The sequence below is a fragment of the Salvelinus fontinalis genome, chromosome 32, assembly GCF_029448725.1.
Source record: "Salvelinus fontinalis isolate EN_2023a chromosome 32, ASM2944872v1, whole genome shotgun sequence".
Lineage (NCBI taxonomy): Eukaryota > Metazoa > Chordata > Actinopteri > Salmoniformes > Salmonidae > Salvelinus > Salvelinus fontinalis.
In genome coordinates this window covers 23,601,288-23,627,527 of record NC_074696.1, presented here as the reverse complement: position 1 = coordinate 23,627,527, position 26,240 = coordinate 23,601,288, and the positions used below count along the sequence as shown (strand labels likewise).

The 26,240-nt window shown below is 42.7% G+C and overlaps 1 protein-coding gene across 1 annotated transcript; it reads left to right on the top strand.

Annotated features, from left to right (window-relative positions):
- The first annotated feature begins 634 nt into the window (after window positions 1-634).
- Window positions 635-25,788, top strand: LOC129830957 (four and a half LIM domains protein 3-like). Its single transcript, XM_055893842.1, has 6 exons — window positions 635-1,119; window positions 20,710-20,889; window positions 21,951-22,125; window positions 23,830-23,999; window positions 24,150-24,336; window positions 24,917-25,788. The coding sequence occupies exons 2-6, from the start codon at window positions 20,734-20,736 to the stop codon at window positions 25,075-25,077; spliced, it is 849 nt and encodes a 282-aa protein (XP_055749817.1). The 5' UTR covers window positions 635-1,119; window positions 20,710-20,733; the 3' UTR covers window positions 25,078-25,788.
- The last annotated feature ends 452 nt before the right edge of the window (window positions 25,789-26,240 follow it).

Sequence of the window (26,240 nt, the reverse complement as noted above, 5' to 3'; positions counted from 1 at the left end):
GACAACACAAAAGTGAAGCCTTATGGTAGTTAATTGCTTAAGTTTTTACCTCCATCAGCCTCTTATCACCCAATGTTAGTGACAGTGTTTGGGAAGCTACTCTGAAAATATAGTTTACCAAGCTACCAATTTCCTTTCACTGAAAATGGTTAAGCTAAAAAAAAAAAATGCATATGTCAATCTGAAATGTCATAGACTATAATTACAAGAACAGTTCATTTTGGGGTGTTAACATTTGACCCCAAAGTCATATTTCGCCTATTAAACACAAGTGAGAGAATTACGCAGGTCTGATGCCAAAAAAGAAAGGAAATGATTGCCTATTTCACCCAGATTTTATTTTATTTTTGCAAAAAGAGTAGTAGAGTGTACTTCCAGTAGTTATCTACACCACTACATGGCAAAAAAGTAATTAACTAGTGAAAACACTACCTAGATTTGAATTTTGTTAAACTACCACCAAGCTAATGCAAAATGTAGTTAAATTACTAGTTGAACTACTTAAACTACTTGAACTACTTGTAGTCCACTACTTCTTTACACTGGTTAGTGAGATACACGACCTGGTTCCAGATCTGCTTGTTCTCTTGTCAACTCCATTGGTAATTGTCAAGCCAAGCACAGCATGACAATAATGGGTGACAAGGAGTTAACATGGTAGTACAGACTAGCACTAACACAACACAGGTATGAAGAACAAAAAGATACAGGTTGATGAGTCAGTCGTCTGTGATCCAGAAGGTACATTAGGGAGCAGTCTACGGTTCACGTTTGACATTTTACATCCAAGTCAAAAACACAGCTTTAACAATGACAACATAGAGATTTTGTCTAAACAAACACAGACATCCAAAGTAAATGAATAGCTCAGTAAAAAAATTTTTTGTCTGTGCCACTTGAAATTACCTGTGCGGCTGTGCCTCCGCAGTAAAGCGAGAAGCGACATTTCTGTAGGGCGTGTTTTTACGCGCTTGCCTGATGCTGTTGCGCACGGGAGGTAGTAGCTACACAATGCATTTCACATTCGTTGAAGTTGAGAAGGGTTCAGCACTGCGTCGGATCTTGACTTGTCAATATTTGGAGTCAATTTTGCTGCCAGAGAAAAGCTGCAAGCTACAGGTTGGTGACTGAAACAAATAAACTACATTTGACAAAGTTCCCTGACACGAAAGGAGCTGTAAATTGGTGGTATAATATTTTACAGTTTTATAACAAATAATAACAAAATTATGAGAGCCGATAAGATCAATATTTGATTGAAAACGAGATTAAGTGAACAGTCTTGTTTATTCTTACTTTTACTTGTCTACATTTTAGTCAATAAAGCACCTGGATAATACAGTTGGTGATGCGAATCGAGTCACCTGTCGAATCGTCCGTTATTAGACCCTTCAGTTCTAGCCTACTGACTATTTTATCTGATAAAATGTGTTATATGTTAACTATTGTCATAAATTGAGAAAGGTATTTATGCTTATTTTTATCAAGGGAACAGAAATTCGCGTGACGTTTTAGGTCAAGATATCTGGACACTCGACGTCCACAAGACAGGTCACAGCTCGAGAGATCTTTCACACAACTCACCTGTGTCTCAGACAGTACAATATTCGAGCTGAGAAACTCTTTGATACTCTATCATACTCACACGATTCGACATGAAGCAGATGCACAAACACATTTATTGTTGTTTTTTGTTGTTGACACAAACCACTGACAGAGAATGGAATTTGTCTTCTCTCTCTCTCTCATGCTCTCTCATGCTCTCTCTCGGTTATTTGTCCTCTTTAACTCTCTTTACACTTTATACATCCTGTTGCACAGATTCTTAGCATCTGTCCCTTCTCTCCCAAGGAACTGGACTGACAGGATATATCGTAGGATGTAGCCTAATTTGACTTTAGAATGAGGAAACTAGCTGAGGGATGTTGGGGGTTGGGGTTAGTTGCCTTGGACAGAGGCACACAAGTTTAGAATTGATACCTAAGACCACACCACAACAATACCTGCAGACCATTTTGAACCGGTATGATTTAAAGAGAGAATAGGGAGTCTTTTGAAGAGACGAGCCTCTCTGTAACAGTTGCCCCCAAGTCAATCTCTCTGTTTGAATTTCATGGATTCTGACACATTAATGTTGAACAATAACACACATAACATATTATTTGCTCACACATTCAAACTAAGAGCTTGATTAACAGTGTCCTGATATGGTGGGGGGAGACATTGTATAACAGGAAGAAGACAGTGTAATATACACTGTTGTTTTCAACTGTTTTACTTTTGTGTGATTTTCTGGCCTTATCGGCATCGCAATAAAAACTGGTAGGACAAATGCTGTGTAGGACACCTATGCAGCCATCTCAATTAGCCAACATCCTTAAGAGTAATGTCATGTCTTATACTCAAGATTGCAAGTATTATTTTCCCAGACACTCACCATCGTTGGCACCAAATGGAATAGTTTCTGCATGTATTCAGCAAACTCTATATCCATGTCATCATGTGAGTTCGACGCACTTTGGGTGTAATTAACATAGCTCTTTGATTACTTCAACAATTGGCTTTTTATGAGGAGTCTTTCCCTGTGAGTAACCAGCAATGTGGTGGCAACCAAAAAGAACTGCTTCATTATTTTTAGAAAAGGAGGAATTTGCCGTTTTTAGAACAGAGGGAGGATGGAAGAAAAATGCATTTGCTGTTTTTTTCAATCCCAACATTGGACCCACCACATGATTCTGCCACATTCTGACCACAGTCTCATTCCTCTGACATTCTTCTCATTGGGGAAGGTTGGGTCTGTGTACAATCATTGGAGCAGAGCCAAACGGTTTCCAGGACTTCTGGAGATGGACAAGTCTTTCCCAGGCTGGGAATACATCGTTAATAGCAACTTATTCCCCATATAGTGCACTACTTTTGGAATAGTGCCATTTGGGACATACCCTGGTACGGGCTCAGGCCATAATTAGGGACATTGACCCATAGGTTGTAAATGATTCATTACCATTATCACACTGTTGTTTGTGTTTCCATTTCCTCCTTGCCTGGCTGGTTCTAGAGTGTCACTTTTCCCACCATGAACAGCAGCAATGGAAGATTTAAAAGGAGTTGGGATGTGAGCTCAGCGTTATGCCCTCCTGTCTCTTTCCCCCTTCTTTCTCTCTCTCTCTTTTTCTCTTTCTCTTTCTCTTTCTCTTTCTAATGGATTTGGTCCCATTCATTCATTGTCTCCAGAAATATGTGCATTCCACTCCATCTCATACTTCCTCAAACTCCCTCTCTCCCAACAAAATTCTGTTTGGGGTCTAGAACCATTTGTCTCAACAGTCCTAAAGTGCTTACACATGTAGATGTTACTCAAAAACAAAGACAAATAAATCTTACAGCATTCATGAAACAAAGGCAACAGGCTGTAGGGTCGCCAGGGGCTCTGGGAAAATAAACGCCATTGATACTATTAACACCCGGGGCCTGGGGTTGGATGGATGCTCGCTCTACTGGCTACCAGCATCTGATGCTGGGAAAATATGTTTACATGCATATTTGTTTTGGATAATGACTGACTGCTGATTGTGCACATCAAGCAAACTTTATTTATTTATTCTTTGGCCGAATTCCCACTGCAAAATAATCCAAATGAAACATAGCCTGTTGCCAAAAGCAACTTTGCTTCAGAAGAGGATGCTAGTGACATTTCCTGCCTTCTTATCTCCATGACTACCTTTTAATAGATATAGGAGATTATATGTATTCCCCCTTTTAATTGATTTTCATCAGTTTATCTTCTAATTTAAAGCACATATTTGTTGTTATCTTTACTAGACTGACTTCTACACCATGTCATACTCAGGCCTTTCCTTTTCTTTGTTCATGAAGATAGCATAGGTCTACCACACAGAGCGAAGAAGGCCTTGGCACAGTGACGTCTTTTTATTTGTTGTCAGATTTGGCCTTTTGTTTTAGTACACACCAGAGGTGGTGCGGGAGGGATGTAGTTCTAAGAAGGTTTTCAGCTGCATCTTGCGTTGTTCCCTACGGGGCAAAAACAGCCAGCTGGGGGCCCAAAGCTAAACACAGCCAAGCACGTACCCTCTCATTCATTTTGCTTTTATTGTTCCTCAAAGGGCAGGTAACAGATTACAGGCTCAGTTTTTCTGTGTTAATGTCAGCAAGGGATTTTTTAATTACTACCCTACGAGCAGGTGGAGTCCGTGTTTGTCATTCAATTCAGATCAGAATGAAGATTAGGTAAAGTCTTCACTTGTCTTGAGTTGATATTATCATCATCGCCCAGTCTGTGTTTCCCAGTGCAATTTTGTCTCTTTTCAACACATTGATTCAAGTGATCTCCCAAGGACATTGGTAAAGGAATGTTGGACTTGGTCGATGTTTAATTATCCAAAACGAGATGTTTTGCAAACTGTGTCTCAAAACATCTCGCTTGGAATGTTGATACAGACAGACATTGCATATCAACTTGATGAGAGCTACCTCTGTTCATTTTGGTTTGTGTGTGCGTGCAGGCAGCTAACAGTGCTTTCTGATCCGGCAGGAAGTCAGTCACTTCACATTGGGTCTCTTTGTACTGGGATAAAAGAGAGAGGGAGCAGTCATCCGACCGATGGCTGTAAGGGACAAGCCTTTCCTTTTTTTTCTGGCAGAATTTACTGCCCCAACCATGAACATTTTACTAAAGCTACAGGAGCTTTTAATGTGTTTATAGCACATTTTAAAGCCCATCAATATCATTCTCTGTGGGCTGTGTTGTGTGACCCAAAAAAGTCTGACAAAATGTGAACTGTTCTGGGCAGGAACATTATTAAACATAGGCTAATCCGGTTTCATGATAAATAAATATAAAAGTAAAGTGGGGTAACTATTAAATGACAGCTGACAGTGTGATCACACTCTCTGTAGCCCATGTGAGTAAGACCTTTAAACAGGTTAACATTCACTTGACCCAGTCATTCCCTGACCCAGTCTGTAATACCTACGTGTTTCAAGAAGACCAACGTAGTCCCTGTGCCCAGGAAAGCCAAGGTAAATTATTATTAGCCCTTAACATTCACGTTTGTAGCCATGAAATGCTTTGAAAGGATGGTCATGGCTCACATCAACACCATCATCCCAGACACCCTGTACCCACTCCAAATCGCATACCGCCCCAACAGATCCACATATTACGCTATCTCTATTGTACTCCACACTGCCCTCTACCACCGGGACAAGAGGAACACCTGTGTGAGAATGCTGTTCATTTAATACAGCTCAGCATTCAACACCATAGTGCCTTCCAAGCTCATCACTAAGCTAAGGACCCTGAGGTTGAACACCTCCCTCTGCAACTGGATCCTGGACTTCCTGACGGGCCGCCCCAGGTGGTGAGAGTATGCAACCACACATCTGCCACGCTGACCCTCAACACAGGGGCCCCTCAGGCGTACGTGCTTACTCCCGTCCTGTACACCCTGTTCACCCACGACTGCGTGGCCTGCACATCTCCAATGCCATCATTACGTTTTCTGACGACATGACGGTGGTAGGCCTGATCATCGCCGACAACGATATAGGTAGGGGGTCAGAGACCTGGTAGTGTGGTGCCAGGACAACAACCTCTCCCTCAACATCAGTAAGACAAAGGAGCTCATCATGAACTATGGGAAACGGAGGGCCGAGCACGCCCCCATTCACATTAACGGGGCTGTAGTGGAGCGGGTCGAGAGCTTCAAGTACCTTGGTGTCCACATCACTAAGGATCTATCATGGTCCACACACACCAACACAGTCGTAAAGAGGGCACAACAACGCTTCTTCCCTCTCAAAAGGCTGAAAAGATTTGGCATGGGCCCTCAGATCCTCAAAAGGTTCTACAGCTGCACCATTGAGACCATCTTGACTGGCTGCATCACAGCTTGTTATGGCTACTGCTTGGCATCTGTACGCAAAGGCGCTACAGAGAGTAATGCGTATGACCCAGTACATCACTGGGTCCGAGCTCCCTGCCATCCATGTGGTGACAGAGGAAGGCACTATGAATGGTCAAAGACTCCAGCCACCCAAGTCATAGACTCTTCTCTCTGCTACCGCATGGCAAGCAGTACCAATTCACGAAGTCTGGAACCAACAGGACCCTGAGCTTCTAACACGAAGCCATAAGACTTCTAAATAATTAAACAATTCGATACGCAGACTATCTACATTGACCTGTTTTCCACCAACTTTGTTGGACTCATCACATACAGCACAGTCAAAAGTTTGGATACCTACTCATTCCAGGGGTTTTATTTATTTTTACTATTTTTCTACATTGTAGAATAATAGTGAAGACTTCAAAACTATGAAATATCACATATGGAATCATGCAGTAACCAAAAAAGTGTTAAACAAATCAAAATATATTTGACATTCTTCAAAGTAGGCACCCTTTGCCTTGGTGACAGCTTTGCTTACTCTTGGCATTCTCTCAACCAGCTTAATGAGGAATGCTTTTCCAACAGTCTTGAAGGAGTTCCCACATATGCTGAGCACTTGTTGGCTGCTTTTCCTTCACTCTGCGGTCCGACTCATCCCAAACCATCTCAATTGGGTTGAGGTCGGGTGATTGTGGAGGCCAGGTCATCTGATGCAGCACTCCATCACTCTACTTGGTCAAATATCTGGAGCCTGGAGGTGTGTTTTGGGTCATTGTCCTAATGATAGTCCCACTAAGCGCTAACCAGATGGGATGGCGTATTGCTGCAGAATGCTGTAGAAGCCATGCTGGTTAAGTGTACATTGAATTATAACTACATCACCAACAGTGTCACCAGCAAAGCACTCCCACAACATCACACCTCCTCCTCCATGCTTCACGGTGGGAAACACACATGCGGAGATCATCCGTTCACCTACTCTGCGTCTCACAAAGACACGGCAGTTGGAACCAAAAATCTTAAATTTGGACTCATCAGACCAAAGGACAGATTTCCACCGGTTTAATGTCCATTGCTCGCAGTGGTGGAAAAAGTACCCAATTGTCATATTTGAGTAAAAGTAAAGATACCTTAAAAGAAAATGACTCAAGTCAAAGTGAAAGTCAACCAGTAAAATACTACTTGAGTAAAAGTCTAAAAGTATTTGGTTTTAAATATACTTAAGCATCAAAAGTAAATGTAATCACTAAAATATACTTAAGTATCAAAAGTAAAAGTAAAAGTATAAATAATTTCAAATTACTTATATTATGCAACCCAGACGGCATGATTTTCTTGTTTTTTTAATTTACGGATAGCCAGGGGCACACTTCAACAGTCAGACATAATAGTGAGTCTGCCAGATCAGAAACAGTGGGGATAACCAGGGATGTTCTCTTGATAAGTGCGTGAATGAGACCATTTTTGTGTCTGGCTAAGCATTCACAATGTAACGAGTACTTTTGGGTGTCAGGGAAAATGTAAGGAGTAAAAAGTACATTATTTTCTTTAGGAATGTCGTGGAGTGAAAGTAAAAGTTGTCAAAAATATAAATAATAAAGTACAGATACCCACAAGAACTACTTAAGTAGTACTTTAAAGTATTTTTATTTAAGTACTGTACACCACTGATTGCTCGTGTTTCTTGGCCCAAGCAAGTCTTCTTCTTATTGATGTCCTTTAGTAGTGTTTTTGTTGTTGATGCAGCAATTCGACCATGGAGACCTGATTCACATACTGTAGTTTATGTTGAGATGTGTCTGTTACTTGAACTCTGTGAAGCATTTATTTGGGCTTCAATTTCTGAGGCAGGTAACACTAATGAACTTATCCTCCGCAGCAGAGGTAACTCTGGGTCTTCCTTTCCTGTGGCGGTCCTCATGATAGCGCCTGATGGTTTTTGCGACTGCACTTGAAGAAACTTTCAAAGTGAAATTTTCCGCATTGACTGACCTTCATGTCTTAAAGTAATGATGGACTGTCGTCTTTGCTTAATTGACTTGTTCTTGCCATAATATGGACTTGGTCTTTTACCAAATAGGGCTATCTTCTGTATACCACCCCTACCTTGTCACGACACAACTGATTGGCTTAAGCGCATTAAGAAGAAAATAAATTCCACAATTTAACTTTTAACAAGGCATACCTGTTAATTGAAATGAATTTCAGGTGACTACCTCATGAAGCTGGTTGTGAGAATGCCAAGATAATAAAGAAAACCCCTTGAATTAGTAGGTGTGTCCAAGCTTTTGACTGGTACTGTATGAATTTAGGGTTGGATCAGAATCACTGGTATAATCACTGGCCAGAACGGAGAATTAAGTAAATCCACAAGTCCAAATTCCTATCTCTATCCATGGTTAATTTAGGAAAGCGCCGATTCTAGCTAGCTAGCCACCAGAGGACAACAACACAACAAGATGCATTTTCTTTCTGTCAAGAATGACATTTGACTTGTGATGTGATTGGTCTGAACTCTTTCTGATGACAGCATCAGATATTCTGCACATACTGAGACAAAGGGGCGCAGTTTTGTTCAATCGGATCCTTTCTCCGGTGAGGTACATTCAGCCTCTTGTGAATGGCAGGAAATGTATGAAACACAGAGAGTCGAAAGATAAATAACGTTGTTTCTTTTTTTCTTGTTCCATTTTTTGGGGAAGCCTGGCTTCCCCTTGGCATCCATGAATACATGCCACTGGTGTAGAGGGAGTGATCAGAACGCAACTGAGTGAGCGAGACACGGAGGTGAAAGGGAGTTTAATTAATAATAAGTAATGTTTGATTCATGGCTTGGTTTCTTTATTGTTTTACCCCACAAATACACATGTACAAATGGAACATTAAAGTCAAAGCAAATGAATGTTGTCTTCAAGACAAAAGTTTTACCCAATAGTTTTACAGTATTTGAAAATATATACATATCTGGTTAAAGATCAAGTTTAGACATCCGTTCGAGTGTTCAAGTATTCGATACTCATGCCCATCCCTATAAAATAATATTGTTCCTTGAGTTTTGTTGAGTTTAGAGTGACGAAAAATAGCTAGCTAACAGCTAACTGCTCTCTCAAGTCTCATCATTGAGACCAGCAACAGAATGAATGCAGCGCGAAAAGTGCAGGGAGCGAGGGACAGACAGAAACGAGCAGCTAATAGATACTAACAAAGAAACGTTTTTCTGATTTCGGGCAGAGCCTTAAATTTGGCAAAAGCAATCTGGCCTGTGTAGGGTTGGGCCTGAACGTTGCATGCATGGGTAGGACTCAGGCATAAAATTAATGCTTGTGCAGGGCTCGAATTTGAATGTCAGTGGAAAGCGCAATACATCACCCAGCACATGTCAACAAGCACAACCAGCTGAGGAGTCTTTTTTTGAATCCTAGGAAGAAACTGGTAACGTTATCATAGGCTACCTACACACTACTGTAGGATTGTTCCATTTCATACAAAGACTCCTTTCTCTTAGCTCTTGCTCCTAGGTGTCATGGGGTTTCATCATGGAACATTCTGGTTTGTAAAGCATAGGGCACACTAGACTCCTCTGCTGGGAAAATAAACACACAGGGTGCATCCCAAATGGATCCCTATCCCTTTATAGTACACTACTTTTGACCAGAGCCCCATTGGTCCTGCAGTAGAACTCACATGGCTCATGCAGTTACAACTGGCTCCGCACTCTGAAGAAAATGTCAGGTTAGAAAGAAAATAACTTCAGAGAACCTTGAAGGGACAGAGAGTGGCCTGGTCTGTTGTTGGGCCATGTGGGAGACGAAGAGGGAGAGTATGTTTTGCTGTCTGGCTCACAGTACAAAGCCTTCAGAGTTGATGACTCCGATTAATCTTTCACCAGCGTGGACAATATATCTGAAGAATATCCAGGTGTCCGCTGTGGCTGGAGGTGCGAAATGCAGAGTTATAACAGAAGTGTGCTAGGAGAGAAAAACACGTGTCCCACTGATGGATTTCTGTTTGACTTAACCACTCACTGGGAGCAGGACGCAGAGACACAGATACATTTATATACACTGAACAAAAATATAAACGCAACATGCAACAATTTCCAAGATTTTACTGAGTTACAGTTCATATAAGGAAATCAGTACATTTAAATAAACTCATTAGGTCACAAGCTATGCATTTCAACTGACTGGGCAGGGGTGCAGCCATGGATGGGCATGGGAGGGCATAGGCCCACCCACTTGGCAGCCAGGCCCACTAACTAATAGGGATGTAAACAAATTTGTGCACAAAAGATGAGAGAAATAAGCTTTTTGTGGATACATAACATTTCTGGGATCTTTTATTTCAGCTCATGAAACATGGGACCAACACTTTACATGTTACGTTTATATTTCTGTTCAGTGAAGGGTAGGTCCAATTCATCTGTGGCTCCGAAAACAATGATGCTAGCCAGCTACTCTGTGTTACGATATGTGTACGTGTGTGTACGTGTATTTGTATGTGCCCATCCTGCTGTTCATTCTTTTACTCCGTGCTCTATTTTTGAGGCATTCCCTCTAAATCGTTTCTATACCCGGGTCACGTTCATGTGTAACACGACCATCAGTCATAAGGATGAGGAACCACAGAGGGAGTGTATCCATGCCGACGTGGCTCATTCAGGGTCAGTCATCTCCTCTACAGCTGGAAAGGACATGCTGTTTGGGAATAGCTCTTTGTAGTTCAGTAGCTCTTACAATAACAGAACGGTCTGGACATTGCATAAATGAGCCGAAATTGAGTTTAAACAAAGATATAAATATTGTCCGTGGGTGGGTAGACGCAATAGATAAAAAATTATCCAACAGAAAGGGCGTGGTTTGTATTTTGATTTTGGTCAGACATATACATTTTTATGGTTAACATTTTTATCACTTTCAAAAGATAGAAAGGAATGTCATAATGCTTATACTTGTCGACACAAGTATAACGTATTTGCAGATGTCATGCTGTGTGGGGACTATGCCCGGAAGGAAGACCATTGTTGTATCAGTGCAGTGGTTTTAGGGATGGATGAACTAGAATAGCTAGAAGCCTAACCTCTTGAGAGACATTAGCAGGGGAAGTCAAGCTGATTTCCACCGCTCTCACAATAAACGGACATGAAACAGATATGGAGTTTGATGGACTTGTCTGTTTTGTGTTCCGTCCAAGTGTCTTTGACCTTGTAAAGCCTCAAACCTCTTCAGGCTGATGCAGCCTAGCTGATGGGGGTGGAGGATATGGCTGAATGTTCCCATTACAAATGCTCTGCTGCTATGACATTTTGTGGAGGTTAGCCAAGTTTTCAGTTGCTTGATTATAAACAAAAGAGACAAATAGGGTGGATAAAACAGAAGTTGTTCTTTCGCCAAGTCTTCTGTCTTGTGTGCTTGCCATCGTGTATAAATGGTGGCAATAATGGTAAATAAAGTCTGAGGCTAGTCATTTGAATGGCACGTACACCCCACTGCTGAGCCGACTCCTTAATTGACCAGACGCAAATAACTTGTGGGTTCTAGTACATTTAACTCAATACCTGTAAAAAACAACCGCAACTGTGGGATGGAATTCCTTTCATGAGCAATGGTTGATTCCCCCTTGTTTTATATCAAGCCAACCCTGTGTGTGCAAAATGCATTTCCAAGAAATGAGGTCTGCTTCATTAGGAACTCCATGTCTGCGTGCCAAATGGGACCCAATTCCCTATAAAGTGCACTACATTTGGCCAGAGTCCTTTGGGTCCTGGTCAAAAGTAGTGCATTATACAGGTATAGGGAATAGGGTGCCATTTGGGATGCAACACAGTTCTTGGGTTCAATCACCACAAGGACATGGAGCCTGTGAGGCTGTGACTTCAGCTCTGTCTGCTGAGTGGGAGCTGCTAAACCCTTCACCCCAGAGCTTTCCCTTCCATTCACCCCCCCTTTAAAACCTACCGCCTGAATCTCCGGTGCACATCATTGAACCCACAACCCTTCTCCGCGCTCCTTGCTTTTTGACATTCTGAAAGCATTTCAAGGGTGTTCTTTTCTTTGAAAAGAGGGAAAATATAATAAACAAAATGTCTTCCAAGAGAAACATTTATGTGTCTGCCTTTAGAGTCTCTGTCAATGCCATGTTCCTGACAATGTTTTCTTGAGCCTGTTTTACCTGAACTCTTGAGACTTTTCTCCACTCATGTAATTCCAACCTTTATCCCCCCACTTTTGCTACTCTATACTATGTATGCTTCCCAAATGGCACCCTATTCCCTATATAGTGAACTACTTTTGATCAGGGCCCATATGGTTCTGGTCAAAGTAGTGTACTATGTAGGAAATAGGGTGCCATTTGAGACACAGCCCATATGTACCCTGTTGGACCCTATTTTCCCTTCCCGTTCCATAGGAAAGCTACTGGGGTACATGTATCTGACCTTGTGTCACATACTCTAGCAGCTCCCTACAGACTTAAGAAGTAGCCAGAGGGTGTTATGATTGTCTCAGTATAGTAGAGCTGTCAGGCGTATTTTCACCCCGTCCTCCCTATTCACCATATGAGATGTCAATCACCTGATTAGAACATGTAATCAGGAATGTTTCCCAGGGTGAATCAGGGGCCTTGGCAGCCTGGGTGCCAGATCTGTTTATGTTCTCTTGTCAACTTCTTATGGAATTGTAATGCAAAACCTTGTTTGGCTTGACAATAAAAATGAAGTGTTCAAAATCACAGATCTGGGACCAGGCTAGGACCTTGGAGGTTCATGGTGTCTAAACAGCAATAAATTAAGCTGATCTGTTAGTATGCCGCTGACAGAATGTGTAAGGGCAGTGTGTGCAATATGTATTATGTATTTGGTTGTACGAGACGTGTACAACATGTATGACATGGGTAACGTGCAATGTATGTACTACAGTGCATTTGGAAAGTATTCAGACCTCTTGACTTTATCCACATTTGGTTACAGCCTTATTCGAAAATTGATGAAATGGTTTCCCCCCCCTTATAAATCTACACACAATACACCCTAATGACGAAGCAAAAACAGTATTTTAGAAAATGTTGCACATTTGTAAAAAACAAACAACTGAAATATTACATAAGTATTCAGACCATTTACTCAGTACTTAGTTGAAGCACCTTTGGCAGTGATTACAGCCTCAAGTCCTCTTGGGTATGACACCACAAGCTTGGCACACCTGAATTTGGGGAGTTTCTCCCATTCTTCTCTGCAGATTCTCTCAAGCTCTGTCAATTTGGATGGGGAGCGTCGCTGATGTTTGATCGGGTTCAAGTCCGGGCTCAGGCTGGGCCACTCAAGGTCATTCCGAGACTTGTCCCGAAGCCACTTCCTGTTGGAAGGTGAACCTTCACCCCAGTCTGAGGTCCTGAGCGCTCTGGAGCAGGTTTTCATCAAGGATCTCTCTGTACTTTGCTTCGTTCATCTTTCCCTCAATCCTGACTAATCTCCTAGTACCTGCCACTGAAAAATATCCCCACAGCTTGATGTTGCCATCCCCATGCTTCACCATAGCTAATGTGCCAGGTTTCATCCAGATGTGATGTTTGGCATTCAGGCCAAAGTGTTCAATCTTGTTTCATCAGACTAGAGAATCTTATTTCTCATGGTCTGAGAGTCCTTTAGGTGCCTTTTGGCAAACTCCAAGCGGGTTGTCATGTGCCTATTAGTGAGGAGTGGCTTCCATCTGGCCACTCTACCATAAAGGCCTGATTGGTGGAGTGCTAAAGAGGTGGTTGTCCTTCTGGAAGGTTCTCCCATCTCCACAGAGGAACACTGGAGCTCTGTCAGAGTGACCATTGGGTTCTTGTTCACCTCCCTGACCAAGGCCCTTCTCCCCCAAATGCTCAGTTTGGCCAGCTCTAGGAAGAGTTTTGGTGGTTCCAAACTTCTTCCATTTAAGAATGATGGAGGCCACTGGGATCTTGGGGACCTTCAATGCTGCAGACATGTTTTGGTACCCTTCCCCAGATCTGTGCCTCGACATAATCCTGTCTCGGAGCTCTACGGACAATTCCTTCGACCTCATTGCTTGGTTTTTGCTCTGACATGCACTGTCAACTGTTGGACCTTATTTAGACAGGTGTGTGCCTTTCCAAATGATGTCCAATCAATTGAATTTACCACAGGTGGACTCCAATCAAGTTGTAAAAAGATTTCAAGGATGATCAATGGAAACAGGATCCACCTGAGCTCAATTTCAAGTCTCATAGTAAAGGGTCTGAATACTTATGTAAATAAGGTATTTCTGTTTTTTTATTTTTAATACATTTGTAAACATTTATAAAAAACAGTTTTCATTATGGGCTATTGTGTGTAGATTGATGAGGAAAAATTTGTAATTAATACAATTTAGAATAAGGCTGTAATGTAACAAAATTTGGAAAAAGTTAAGGGGTCTGAATACTTTCCGAATGCACTGTATGTTGTGTGTGTTTTGTACAGTGTCCATTTTGTATACAGCAGTAGACAATTTCCCCCTCTGGGGCATTAAATGTCATCCTATCCTACTGTTGACTGGTTGCCTTGGATACTTACTTGTAGGTACATAAATTTTTTGTTGTTGCATGGGAATCTCTCTCTCTCTCTCTCTCTCACAATTTCATTTTAAGGGCGTTTTTGGCATGGAAAACCTAAGTTAACATTGCCAAAGCAGGTGAACTAGATAATAAACAAAAGTTAAATAAACAATAAAAATTAACAGTAAACATTACATTCACAAAAGTGAGTAACAAAAAATAATTAAGACATTACAAATGTCATATTACGTGCAAATAGTTAAAGTACAAAAGGGAAAATAAATAAACATAAATATGGGTTGTTTTTACAATGACGTTTGTTCCTCACTGGTTGCCCTTTTCTTCTGGCAACAGGTCACTAATATTGCTGCTGTGATTGCGCACTGGTATTTCACCCAATAGATATGGGAGTTTATCAGAATTGGGTTTGTTTTTGAATTCTTTGTGGATTTGTGTAATCTGAGGGAAATATGTGTCTCTAATATGGTCATACATTTGGCAGGATGTTAGGAAGTGCAGCTTAGTTTCCACCTCATTTTGTGGGCAGTGTGTACTGTTTTCTCAAGAGCCAGGTCTGCCTACTGCGGCCTTTCTCAATAGCAAGGCTATGCTCACTGAGTCTGTACATAGTCAAAGCTTTCCTTAAGTTTGGGTCAGTCACAGTGGTCAGGTATTCTGCCACTGTGTACTCTCTGTTTAGGGCCAAATAGCATTCTAGTTTGCTCTGTATTTTTGTAAATTCTTTCCAATGTGTCAAGTAATTTTAGTTTTCTCATGATTTGGTCTAATTGTGTTGCTGTCCTGGGGCTCTGCGGGGTCTGTTTGTGTTTGTGAACAGAGCCCCAGGACCAGCTTGCTTAGGGGGCTCTTCTCCAGGTTCATCTCTCTGTAGGTGATGGCTTTGTAATGGAAGGTTTGGGAATCGCTTCCTTTAAGGTGGTTGTAGAATTTACCTGCTCTTTTCTGGATTTTGATAGTTAGCGGGTATCGGCCTAATTCTGCTCTGCATGCATTATTTGGTGTTCTACGTTGTACACAGAGGATATTTTTTTCAGAATTCTGCATGCAAAGTCTCAATTTGGTGTTTGTCCCATTTTGTGAATGTTTGGTTGGTGAGCGGACCCCAGACCTCACAACCATTAAAGAAATGGGTTCTATAACTGATTCAAGTATTTTTAGCCAGATCCTAATTGGTATGTCGAATTTTATGTTCCTTTTAAAGGCATAGAAGGCCCTTCTTGCCTTGTCTCTCAGCACGTTCACAGGTTTGTGGAAGTTACCTGTGGCACTGATGTTTAGGCCGAGTTATGTACAGTTTTTTGTGTGCTGTAGGGCTACGGTGCCCTAGATGGAATTTGTATTGGTGGTCTTGATAACTGGTCCTTTTTTGGAACACCATTATTTTTGTCTTACTAAGATTTACTGTCAGGTCTGACAGAATCTGTGCAGAAGATCTAGGTGCTGCTGTAGGCCCTGCTTGGTTGGGGACAGAAGCCCCAGATTATTAGCAAACATGACGTGGATGCTACACTACAGGACTGTTTTGCTAGCACAGACTGGAATTTGTTCCGTGATTCATCCAACGGCATTGAGGAATACATCACCTCAGTCATCGGCTTCATCAATAAGTGCATTGATGACGTTGTCCCTACAGTGACTGTACGTACATATCCCAACCAGAAGCCATGGATTACAGGCAAAATCTGCATTGAGTTAATTGCTAGAGCTGCCACTTTCAAGGAGCGGGAGACTAATCCGGACGCTTATAAGAAATCCCGCTGTGCCCTCAGACGAACCATCAAACAAGCAAAGCGTCAATACAGGATTAAGATTGAATCCTACTACACTGACTCTGACACTCACCGGATGTGGCAAGGCTTGAAAACTATTACGGACTACAAAGGGAAACCCAGACGCGAGCTGCCCAGTGACGCGAGCCTACCAGATGAGCTAAATGCCTTTTATGCTCGCTTCGAGGCAAGCAACACTGAAGCATGCACGAGCGCACCAGCTGTTCTGGATGACTGTGTGATAACGCTCTCGGTAGCCGATGTGAACAAAACCTTTAAACAGGTGAACATTCACAAAGCCGCTGGGCCAGACGGATTACCAGGATGTGTATTCAGAGCATGCACGGACCAACTGTCAAGTGTCTTCACTGACATTTTCAACCTCTCCCTGACCGAGTCTGTAATACCTACATGTTTCAAGCAAACCACCATATTCCCTGTGCCCAAGGAAGCCAATGTAACCTGCCAAAATTATTACCGCCCCGTGGCACTCACGTCGGTAGCCTGAAGTGCTTTGAAAGGCTGGTCATGGCTCACATCCTAGACACCCTAGACCCACTCCAATTCGCAAACCGCCCCAACAGATCCACAGAGGACGCAATTTTAATCGCACTCCACACTTCCCTTTCTCACCTGGACAAAAGGAACACCTATGTGAGAATGCTGTTCATTGACTACAGCTCAGCATTCAACACCATAGTGCCCACGAAGCTCATCACTAAGCTAAGGACTCTGGGACTAAACACCTCCCTCTGCAACTGGATCCTGGACTTCCTGACGGGCCGCCCCCAGGTGGTAAGAGTAGGCAACAACATGTCTGCCACGCTGATCCTTAACACTTAGTCCCCTCCTTTATTCCCTGTTCACCCACGACTGCATGGCCACCCACGACTCCAACACCATCATTAAGTTTGCTGACGACACAACAGCCTGATCACTGACAACGATGAGACGGCCTACAGGGAAGAGGTCAGAGAACTGGCAGTTTGGTGCCAGGACAACAACCTCTCCCTGAATGTGAGCAAGACAAAGGAGCTGATCGTAGATTACAGGAAAAGGCGGGCCGAACAGGCCCCCATTAACATCGATGGGGCTCTAGTGGAGCGGGTCGAGAGTTTCAAGTTCCTTGGTGTCCACATCACCCACAAACGATCATGGTCTGAACATACCAAGCCAGTCGTGAAGAGGGCACGACAAAACCTTTTCCCCCTCAGGAGACTGAAAAGATTTGGCATGGGTCCCCAGATCCTCAAAAGGTTCTACAGCTGCACCATCGAGAGCATCCTGACCGGTTGCATCACCGTATGGTCTGGCAACTGCTCGGCATCTGACCGTAAGGTGCTACAGAGGGTAGTGCGAATGGCCCAGTACATCACTGGGGCCAAGCTTCCTGCCATCCAGGACCTATATAATAGGCGGTGTCAGAGGAAAGCCCATAAAATTGTCAGAGACTCCAGTCACCCAAGTTATAGACTGTATTCTCCGCGCCAAGTCTAGGATCAAAAGGCTCCTCAACAGCTTCTACCCCCAAGCCATAAGATTGCTGAAAAAATCATAAAGTCACCACCGGACAATTTACATTAACCTCCCCTCCCCTCCCTTCCCTTGTGTACACTGCTGCTACTCACTGTTTGTTTGTTACCTATGCATAGTCATTTCGCCCCCACCTACAGGTACAGATTACCTCAACTAGCCTGTACCCCCGTACATTGACTCGGTACCGGTTCCCCTTGTATATAGCCTCGTTATTGTTATTCTTTTTTAAAATTTAATTATTATTATTTTTTAAAATGTTATCCTCTTTTCTCCCCAATTTTCGTGGTATCCAATCGCTAGTAATTACTATCTTGTCTCATCGCTACAACTCCCGTACGGGCTCGGGAGAGACGAAGGTCGAAAGCCACGCGTCCTCCGAAGCACAACCCAACCAAGCCGCACTGCTTCTTAACACAGTGCGCCTCCAACCCGGAAGCCAGCCGCACCAATGTGTCGGAGGAAACATCGTACACCTGGCCCCCTTGGTTAGCGCGCACTGCGCCCGGCCCGCCACAGGAGTTGCTGGAGCGCGATGAGACAAGGATATCCCTACTGGCCAAACCCTCCCTAACCCGGACGACGCTAGCCCAATTGTGCGTCGCCCCACGGACCTCCCGGTCGCGGCCGACTGCGACAGAGCCTGGGCGCGAACCCAGAGACTCTGGTGGCGCAGCTAGCACTGCGATGCAGTGCCCTAGACCACTGCGCCACCCGGGAGGCCCTGTTATTGTTATTCTTAATGTGTTACTTTTTATTTTAGTCTACTTGGTAAATATTTTCTTCTTCTTGAACTGCACTGTTGGTTAAGGGCTTGTAAAGTAAGCATAAAGTCTACACTTGTTGTATTCGGCGCATGTGACAAATAAAGTTTGATTTGATTTGAAACAGTAGACATTTGACTTCAGATTCTAGTAGGGTGAGGCCGGGTGCTGTCTCACCCCACGGCCCTGTAGAAAGAAATGTGTGTTTTTTGCCAATTTTAACCGCACACTTGTTGTTTGTGTACATGGATTTTATAATGTTGTATGTTTATCCCCCAACACCACTTTCCCTCAATTTGTATAGCAGACCCTCATGCCAAATTGAGTCAAAAGCTTTTTTGAAATCAACAAAGCATGAGAAGACTTTGCCTTTGTTTTGTTTGTTTGTCAATTAGGGTGTGCAGGGTGAATACGTGGTCTGTCGTATGGTAATTTGGTAAAATGCCAATTTGACATTTGCTCAATACATTGTGTTCACTGAGGAAATGTATGAGTCTGCTATTAATGATAATGCCAAGGATTTTCCCAAGGTTGCTGTGACGCATATCCCATGGTAGTTATTGGGGTCAAATATGTCTCCGGTTTTGTGGATTGGGGTGATCAATCCTTGGTTACAAATATTGGAGAATATGCCAGAGCCAATGATGATGTTAGAGTTTAAGTATAGCCAATTAAAATGTGTGGTCTGTATATTTTATTATTTAATTGATGATACGATCAACACCACAGGCCTTTTGGGGTTGGAGGGTTTGTATTTTGTCCTGTAGTTCATTCAATGTAATTGGAGAATCCAGTAGGTTCTGGTAGTGTTTAATATTTGATTCTAAGATTTGTATTTGATCATGTATATGTTTTTGCTGTTTCTTCTTTGTTATAGGGCCAAAAAGATTTGAGAAGTGGTTTACCCATACATCTCATGTTTTGGATAGCTAACTCTTCATGTTGTTGTTTGTTTAGTGTTTTCCAATTTTCCCAGACGTGGTTAAAGTCTATGTATTTTTAATTACATTGAGCTGATTTCTGACATGCTGTTCCTTCTTTTTCCGTAGTGTATTTCTGTATTGTTTTAGTGATTCACCATAGTGAAGGCGCAGGCTCAGGTTTTTTGGGTCTCTGTGTTTTTGGTTGGATAGGTTTCTCAATTTCTTTCTTAGATTTTTGCATTCTTCATCAAACCATTTGTCATTGCTGCTAATTTTCTTCATTTTTTGTTTGAATTTTTTTGATTTGATAGGGAAGCTGAAAGCTGAAATGTACTGTTTAGGTTTTTTACTTCGAAGTTTACACCTTCACTATTGCAGTGGAATGTTTTGACCAGGAAGTTGTCTAAAAGGGTTACAATTTGTTGTTGCCTAATTGTTTTTTGGTAGGTTTCCACACTACTTTTCTTCCATCTATAGGATTTCTTAATATTATTCCGCTTTGAATATTATTTGGCTTTGATGCCTCGTGATTGAATATTGCTCTGTTCAAGTAGACTGTGATTTTGCTGTGATCTGATAGGGGTGTCAGTGGGCTGACTGTGAACGCTCTGAGAGACTCTGGGTTGAGGTCAGTGATAAAGTAATCTACAGTAGTACTGCCAAGAGATGAGCTATACGTGTAACTACCATAGAAGTCCCCTCGAAGCCTACCGTGGACTATGTACATACCCAGTGTGCGAAAGAGCTGCAGGAGTTGTGACCGGTTTTTGTTGGTTACGTTGTCGTAGTTGCGCCTAGGGGGAATATGTGGGAGGGAATGCTGTCACCTCCAGGTAGGTGTTTGTCCCCCCTGTGTGCTGAGGATGTCAGGTTCTTGTCCAGTTCTGGAATGTAGGTCGCCACAGACTAGTACATGTCCATGGGCATGGAAATTATTAATTTCCCCCTACAGGATGGAGAAGCTGTATGGGGATGGGGATTCTAGTGGGGGTAGCACACAGGAGGACATTTTTCTCAGTTTCTAGCCAAATGTAAAATCTTCCTGTTTTGATGAATTTAATAGAGTGAATTAGGCCTGCTCTATACCAAATTAGCATGACAATGTCTGTATTAATGATTTCTTTCTCTCTCCTCTCTCTCACTCCCCTCACTGCCCCTCCCCCCTCACACGTTCACAGCGCTGTCCTCCTTCCCCTCCTCCTTTGCTCAGCAAACGTTCACTCACTGTGGTTGTGATGTTTCCTTTCAGGAGGTGAATCAGGGATAAGACAACATGAGTGACCGTTTTGACTGTGGCGAGTGCAAGGAGTCCCTGTACGGACGCAAATACATCCAAGTGGAGGACGTTCCCCACTGCATCCCCTGCTATGACCGCCTGTATGCCAACACATGTCAGGAGTGCAAGGAGCTCATCGCACACAATGCACGGGTAAGCATAAACTGTATGATCTGTCTTTGTGTGTGTGGGTGTAAATGTGTTTAGCATATGTTGTGTGTATAAATGTGTTTACATGTGGCAAGTGGGTGTTTTCTGTCTACAGTTGTTTGAATGTGTGCTCACTTCTGAGGTTTTACTTCTGTGTACATACACGAGTGTGTGTGTGTGTGTGTATGTGTGCGTGTCCTTGTCCATCTGTTCGGTTATAATGGCTTCTAAAGAGCTGGAGTTCTTGGAAAACACAACTTTCCTGCTCTTTTGGCTAGTACCAAGACATCTGAAAATCCCCTTTGAGCTGCTCCAGGCTGACATTAAGGCCTTTTGGTTAGAGTCAAATGAAAACACAGGGCTGAAGGGAACACCCTTAGACGCCACGGGGCATGGGTGACCCCTGAGTTATGGACTCTCTCAGAGGGACTGGCAGTAAATAAATCTCCTGTTAGCTTTGGCCCTCCTCCTCCTCCACACAATAATAACAGCACCCCTCCCTCCCTCTCTGTCCAATTCCCTTTTACTAACACTGTGAAAACCCACCAACGTGTCAAATAAAATTGATTATTATTGTTTTCACCCCAAACATAAAGTAAGACATTAATCATGCGATGTGTGTTAACAGTGTTTGCTTGGACTACAGTTGATCTGGAATATAAGAGGTGGATTATAAAAAAAAAAATCTAAAAATCTCTTTGTGGACACTGTTTCAATATTTACTCAAATGGTTTAGATTGAAGTTAGAGTTATTCACTAAAACCTCCTTGTTAACAGATCTAATCTAGCTCATTGTCATATAAACATAAATGATGAATGTGAACCAGAGAAGGCTGGTGGGTGGAGATGTAGAAGGACGGGCTCATCGTAATGGCTGGAATGGAAGGAACGGAAAGAAAAGGTATTAAACACATCAAACATGGTTTCCATTTCCACTCCAGCTATTACAATGAGCCTCGGCCCACCAGCTACCATTAACATGAATGGTCTTTCAATCCAAATATTTCGGACTCTGACCTGTCTTGCCTGGGTCCATCCCTCTCACTCCTCCTCTCCCTCTCCAGGAGCTGTTCTATGAGGACAGACATTACCATGAACACTGTTTCCGTTGTTTTCGCTGCGACCGCTCCCTGGCAGACGAGCCCTTCACCAGCCAGGAGGAGGCGCTGCTGTGCAACGACTGCTACTGCAATGAGTTCTCCTCCAAGTGTGTGGCCTGCGACAAGACCGTTATGCCAGGTACACAAACCTGATACTGTTTACCATGATTAGTAGGAGGTACTAATCGAAACTCTCAAAAACGTGCAGGGATACATGACAACATAACACAACACCAGTGGAGGCTGCTGAGGGAAGCAAATGGAATGGCATCAAATCATGTGTTTGATATATTTGACAACATTCCAGTACCATTACCACGAGCCCTTCCTCCTGTGCACAACACCCTTTGACAGTATTGAGCTGAGCTGAGCTGTACTGCGCTAGGCTGGTTACACATCCATCATAGTTGCTGTGGCATAAAAGTGCATTAAAAAGACCTTACTGGTGATGCTTTGGCCTGTGGTTACTCAACTCCTGTTCTCACACCTACAGATGTTGGATCTTAATTTGATCACACTGTTGCAAGAGAACTTTTCCGCAATGCAGGATATTAGAACTTGTAGTGTATTTGAGGTTTAAAAAGGCTTCTAAAGTTTGTAATTTAGTTTCCTGTTGTAGCAAACTGGCTCAAATTAAGATCCTATATCTGTATCAATGCCAGGCGTGTAATACCTGGGAAACCTCTGTCATGGGTATTACAGAGTAAGCAGCACTGCTTCAGTCAGTGTCACTAAAGGGAAAACGTAGGGGTTCTCACATCCAGTCGTGTGTGTCCCAAATGGCACCCTATTCCCTATATAGTGCACTACCTTCAGGGCCCTGGTCAAAAGTAGTGCACTACGTAGGGAATAGTTTGCCATTTGGGACATTGACATAAAAAGGCGAATGCATTTTTGTTGTTGAGCAGCTAGGGTGTGACACAGCTTAGATGTGACATTGCAATTGTCTGCTCGCTCGACTGAAAGTGCCTTACTGTTGAATTCTGGCCCCAGGGTCTTTGTGACTGCATGGCAGCATTACGCTATCAGCGGGTGTGGGTGTCAGATGACTGCAAATTACATAGGGTTTAATCTGGACAAGGTGGGGTGGGGTGTTATTTCTCCACAGTTTCTGCAGAACTGAGCAGTCGTTTTGTTAGGTTTCTGTAGTGGAACGCAGTTAAACACTACACTGTGCCCTCGCCCTTTTAAAAAATTCAGGCGGTTACACGTTCCACTGGCCGACCTCCCCACGTGCGCATTTCAGGTCCCAAAGCTCGTAAAACAAGAGCAATGATTAAGAGGTCTGATGTTCATTTTCATAGGAATGGCTCGCTTTTTTATTTTGGCTACTTTTATTACCTACTTGGAGGAAGTGTGTATTTGTGGAAGACCAAACTGCACACGCTTAAAGTCAGAAGTTCCAATAACAGTCACCCATAAACCATAATTCTGAAATACCTCCAGAGCCATTCGGCCCTGACTGGATGTAACACCACACAAGCGTTCTTGATGATAAAATCCTGTAATAGTATTTATACTTTATGAGATGACTGGGAGATATATTGAGTCTGTGTACAAACAGGTTCAGTTATTACTGAATCATCCTGTTTTGGCAATAGCAGTAGTGCGAGCACTTGGAGATTATGCAATGCTGAGGTTGGACAATCTAACCCAGAACTAAAGTGGCTGACATGGCACACAAACTTGGGATGACTACTCAGATGATGACTCTTGCAGACAGACTGAATTATACAAAACCTGTCTGTGTCTCTTTCTCTTTGTCTCTCTTTCTCTCCCTCTCTCTCTTCTTTCTCTCGCTCTCCTCCCTATCTATCCCCCCTCTCCCTCCTCCCTCTGTCAGGCTCAAAGAAGTTGGAGTATGAGGGCTCTGCATGGCACGAGAACTGCTTTGTGTGCCATGGCTGTGAGAAGCCCATCGGTGCCCAGTCCTTCATCCCAGACAAAGACCACTACTACTGTGTACCGTGCTACGAGGGCAGGTTCGCCCCGCGGTGCAGCCACTGCAAAAAGGTGAACCAGGGTCTCCTCAAATCAACTGCAAACCTTCATTATCCTCTCCCTGTCACTGTTAGGGACATGCTCACAGTAGTTGATAGGTTCCTTGTGAAAAAGACTTGCTAGATCAAGTGGGTGAGGTTGATGGGTATGTATCCTCCGTAGGCACTGGCAACAGGGGGTGTGAGCTACAAGGATGAGACGTGGCACAAAGAGTGTTTCGTGTGCACAGGATGCAAGATCCCACTGGCCGGCCAGCCCTTCACCTCGCAGGGAGACACGCCCTACTGCGTCAAGTGCTTCAGCAGCATCTACGCACAGAAGTGTGCCTCCTGTAACTCTCCCATCACAGGTTAGTACATTCTCCATTCGACTAGATAATATGGATTGATTTGAGACACTGTTTTGTCCTTTAATGGAACCTTATATAGCCCATGGAGCTCTGTTCAAAATGAGTGCACTATAGAGGTAATAGAGTGCCATTTGGGATGCACTCAATGTCTTCCCCATTATGTCACTTTGTACCAACCCAGGCAAATGCCAGAGCACAGACGTACTGTAAATATACTAGTAAGGCTTGTGGCTATGTTTAGAATGCCAATGTTTCAATTAAACACAGAGACCTCTAAGACCTGGCAGATCCTCAGCAGGGCTATTATTGTAGCCAACCATAGAATAACCCACAGAACTCAATGTTCAGAATGTCATTTCTTTGTGTTATGTAATGTCTCTCTTACTGCCCAACTGTCAATCCAGGTGAGAGTCAAAGGTCTCTTTGCAGACGTAGACTATGTCCCAAATGGCACCCTATTCACTTTATAGTGAACTACTTTTGACTAGGGCCCATAGGGCTATACAGGAAATAAGGTGCCATTTGAAACGCAACCGTATTCTATTATAGATGCTAACGAGTGTGTTTTATTTCCCTCCAGGGTTTGGCGAGGGAAAGTATATTTCTTTCCAGGATCGTCAATGGCACCAGCCCTGCTTCAAGTGCTCCCGCTGCTCTGTCTCTCTGGTTGGGGCTGGCTTCTTCCCCGACCGTGACCAGATCCTGTGTGGAGACTGCAACAACGACCAAGAAGACCAATGAGAATCACTGTCTTCGTCCTTCAACTGCACCTGACCAATCACAAATGTACAGTAATAGCTAACAAGTTTGTAACACAGTGGTGTCCACTTCCAGGTTTGTTAACATCTACAGTACAGTACAGAGAGCATCTAAACCTCAACATATTAAAGCAAACACTACATTTTATACTACATCACCTTAAATATATTTATATAAATATATTTTAAAAATTAAATCAGCGTTGCATGTATTCTATGTTGTTAAACTGCCTTTACAACATAAAGCACATTGAAATGTATGTTTAAAGTCAGCAAATAACACAAGTATGAATAACACAAGCTTTTCCTCTTGTAATTTGTAATATATTTTTGCACACAAATACATTAAATCCGAAAGTATCCGAAAGTATCGTACGATCCGAAAGTATCGTACATATTAATGCACCTGACCTGGGCTCTGCTGAAATATGGTGTTAGTGATGCACATATAGTGTGAACTAAATATTTGAAGTGCCTTAACAGCTGTATTTTATTGCAGCAATATAAAAAATGATCCAAATGTTGTCAGAGCTCAGCTTGTCAATAATATTTAACTTTTTTCCCCCCACCTTTGTATTATTTTATATAAACCAAGATTGCCTTTCTTGCCTTGTTTTTGTATGCTGTATTGTAACTATTGTGTAGTGTTACTACTCTAAAGAAATAAAGCGTAATTTATTTACTGTAATAATAACGCAACTGGATCAGAATACTGTATTTGTAAAGATGAATATATTCTATTTCTCAAATGGGCCAAAAGAAACCCTTCATAAGGCTTCCCAACTGTCTTCTGATGGGAACAGCCTTCAGACTTCTGCATACATTACACATGACTTTCCTTACTCAACCCTGGGTGTGAACAGATTTGATCATTTTTACATTGATTGTGCCAGGGTGGTGGTGCCCAGTGGCCACTCCCTGGAATCCAGTGAGGGTTCAGGCAGACCAACACAAAACACATTGTAGCAGAGGTACAAACTGTCCAAAGAAGGCTGATTGAATCTTTATTCAATGTGGAATGTAGTTTTCTTCAAAATACCCAATGACTTGCTAAAGCCACTTTTTGATAATGGGCTGTAAAAAGCTTTACACGGTCTACGCAATGGATCCAACAGTTCTACGTACTGTTGTGCTCTGTAGCTCCGT

What these genes read in the sequence shown, in the direction of transcription:
- LOC129830957 (XM_055893842.1), top strand. Translation starts at nt 20,734, where the DNA reads ATGAGTGACCGTTTTGACTGTGGCGAGTGCAAGGAGTCCCTGTACGGA. An exon ending in TCATCGCACACAATGCACGG is followed by an intron (nt 20,890 to 21,950) that starts GTAAGCATAAAC and finishes CTCCCTCTCCAG; the next exon opens with GAGCTGTTCTATGAGGACAG. An exon ending in CTGTAACTCTCCCATCACAG is followed by an intron (nt 24,337 to 24,916) that starts GTTAGTACATTC and finishes ATTTCCCTCCAG; the next exon opens with GGTTTGGCGAGGGAAAGTAT.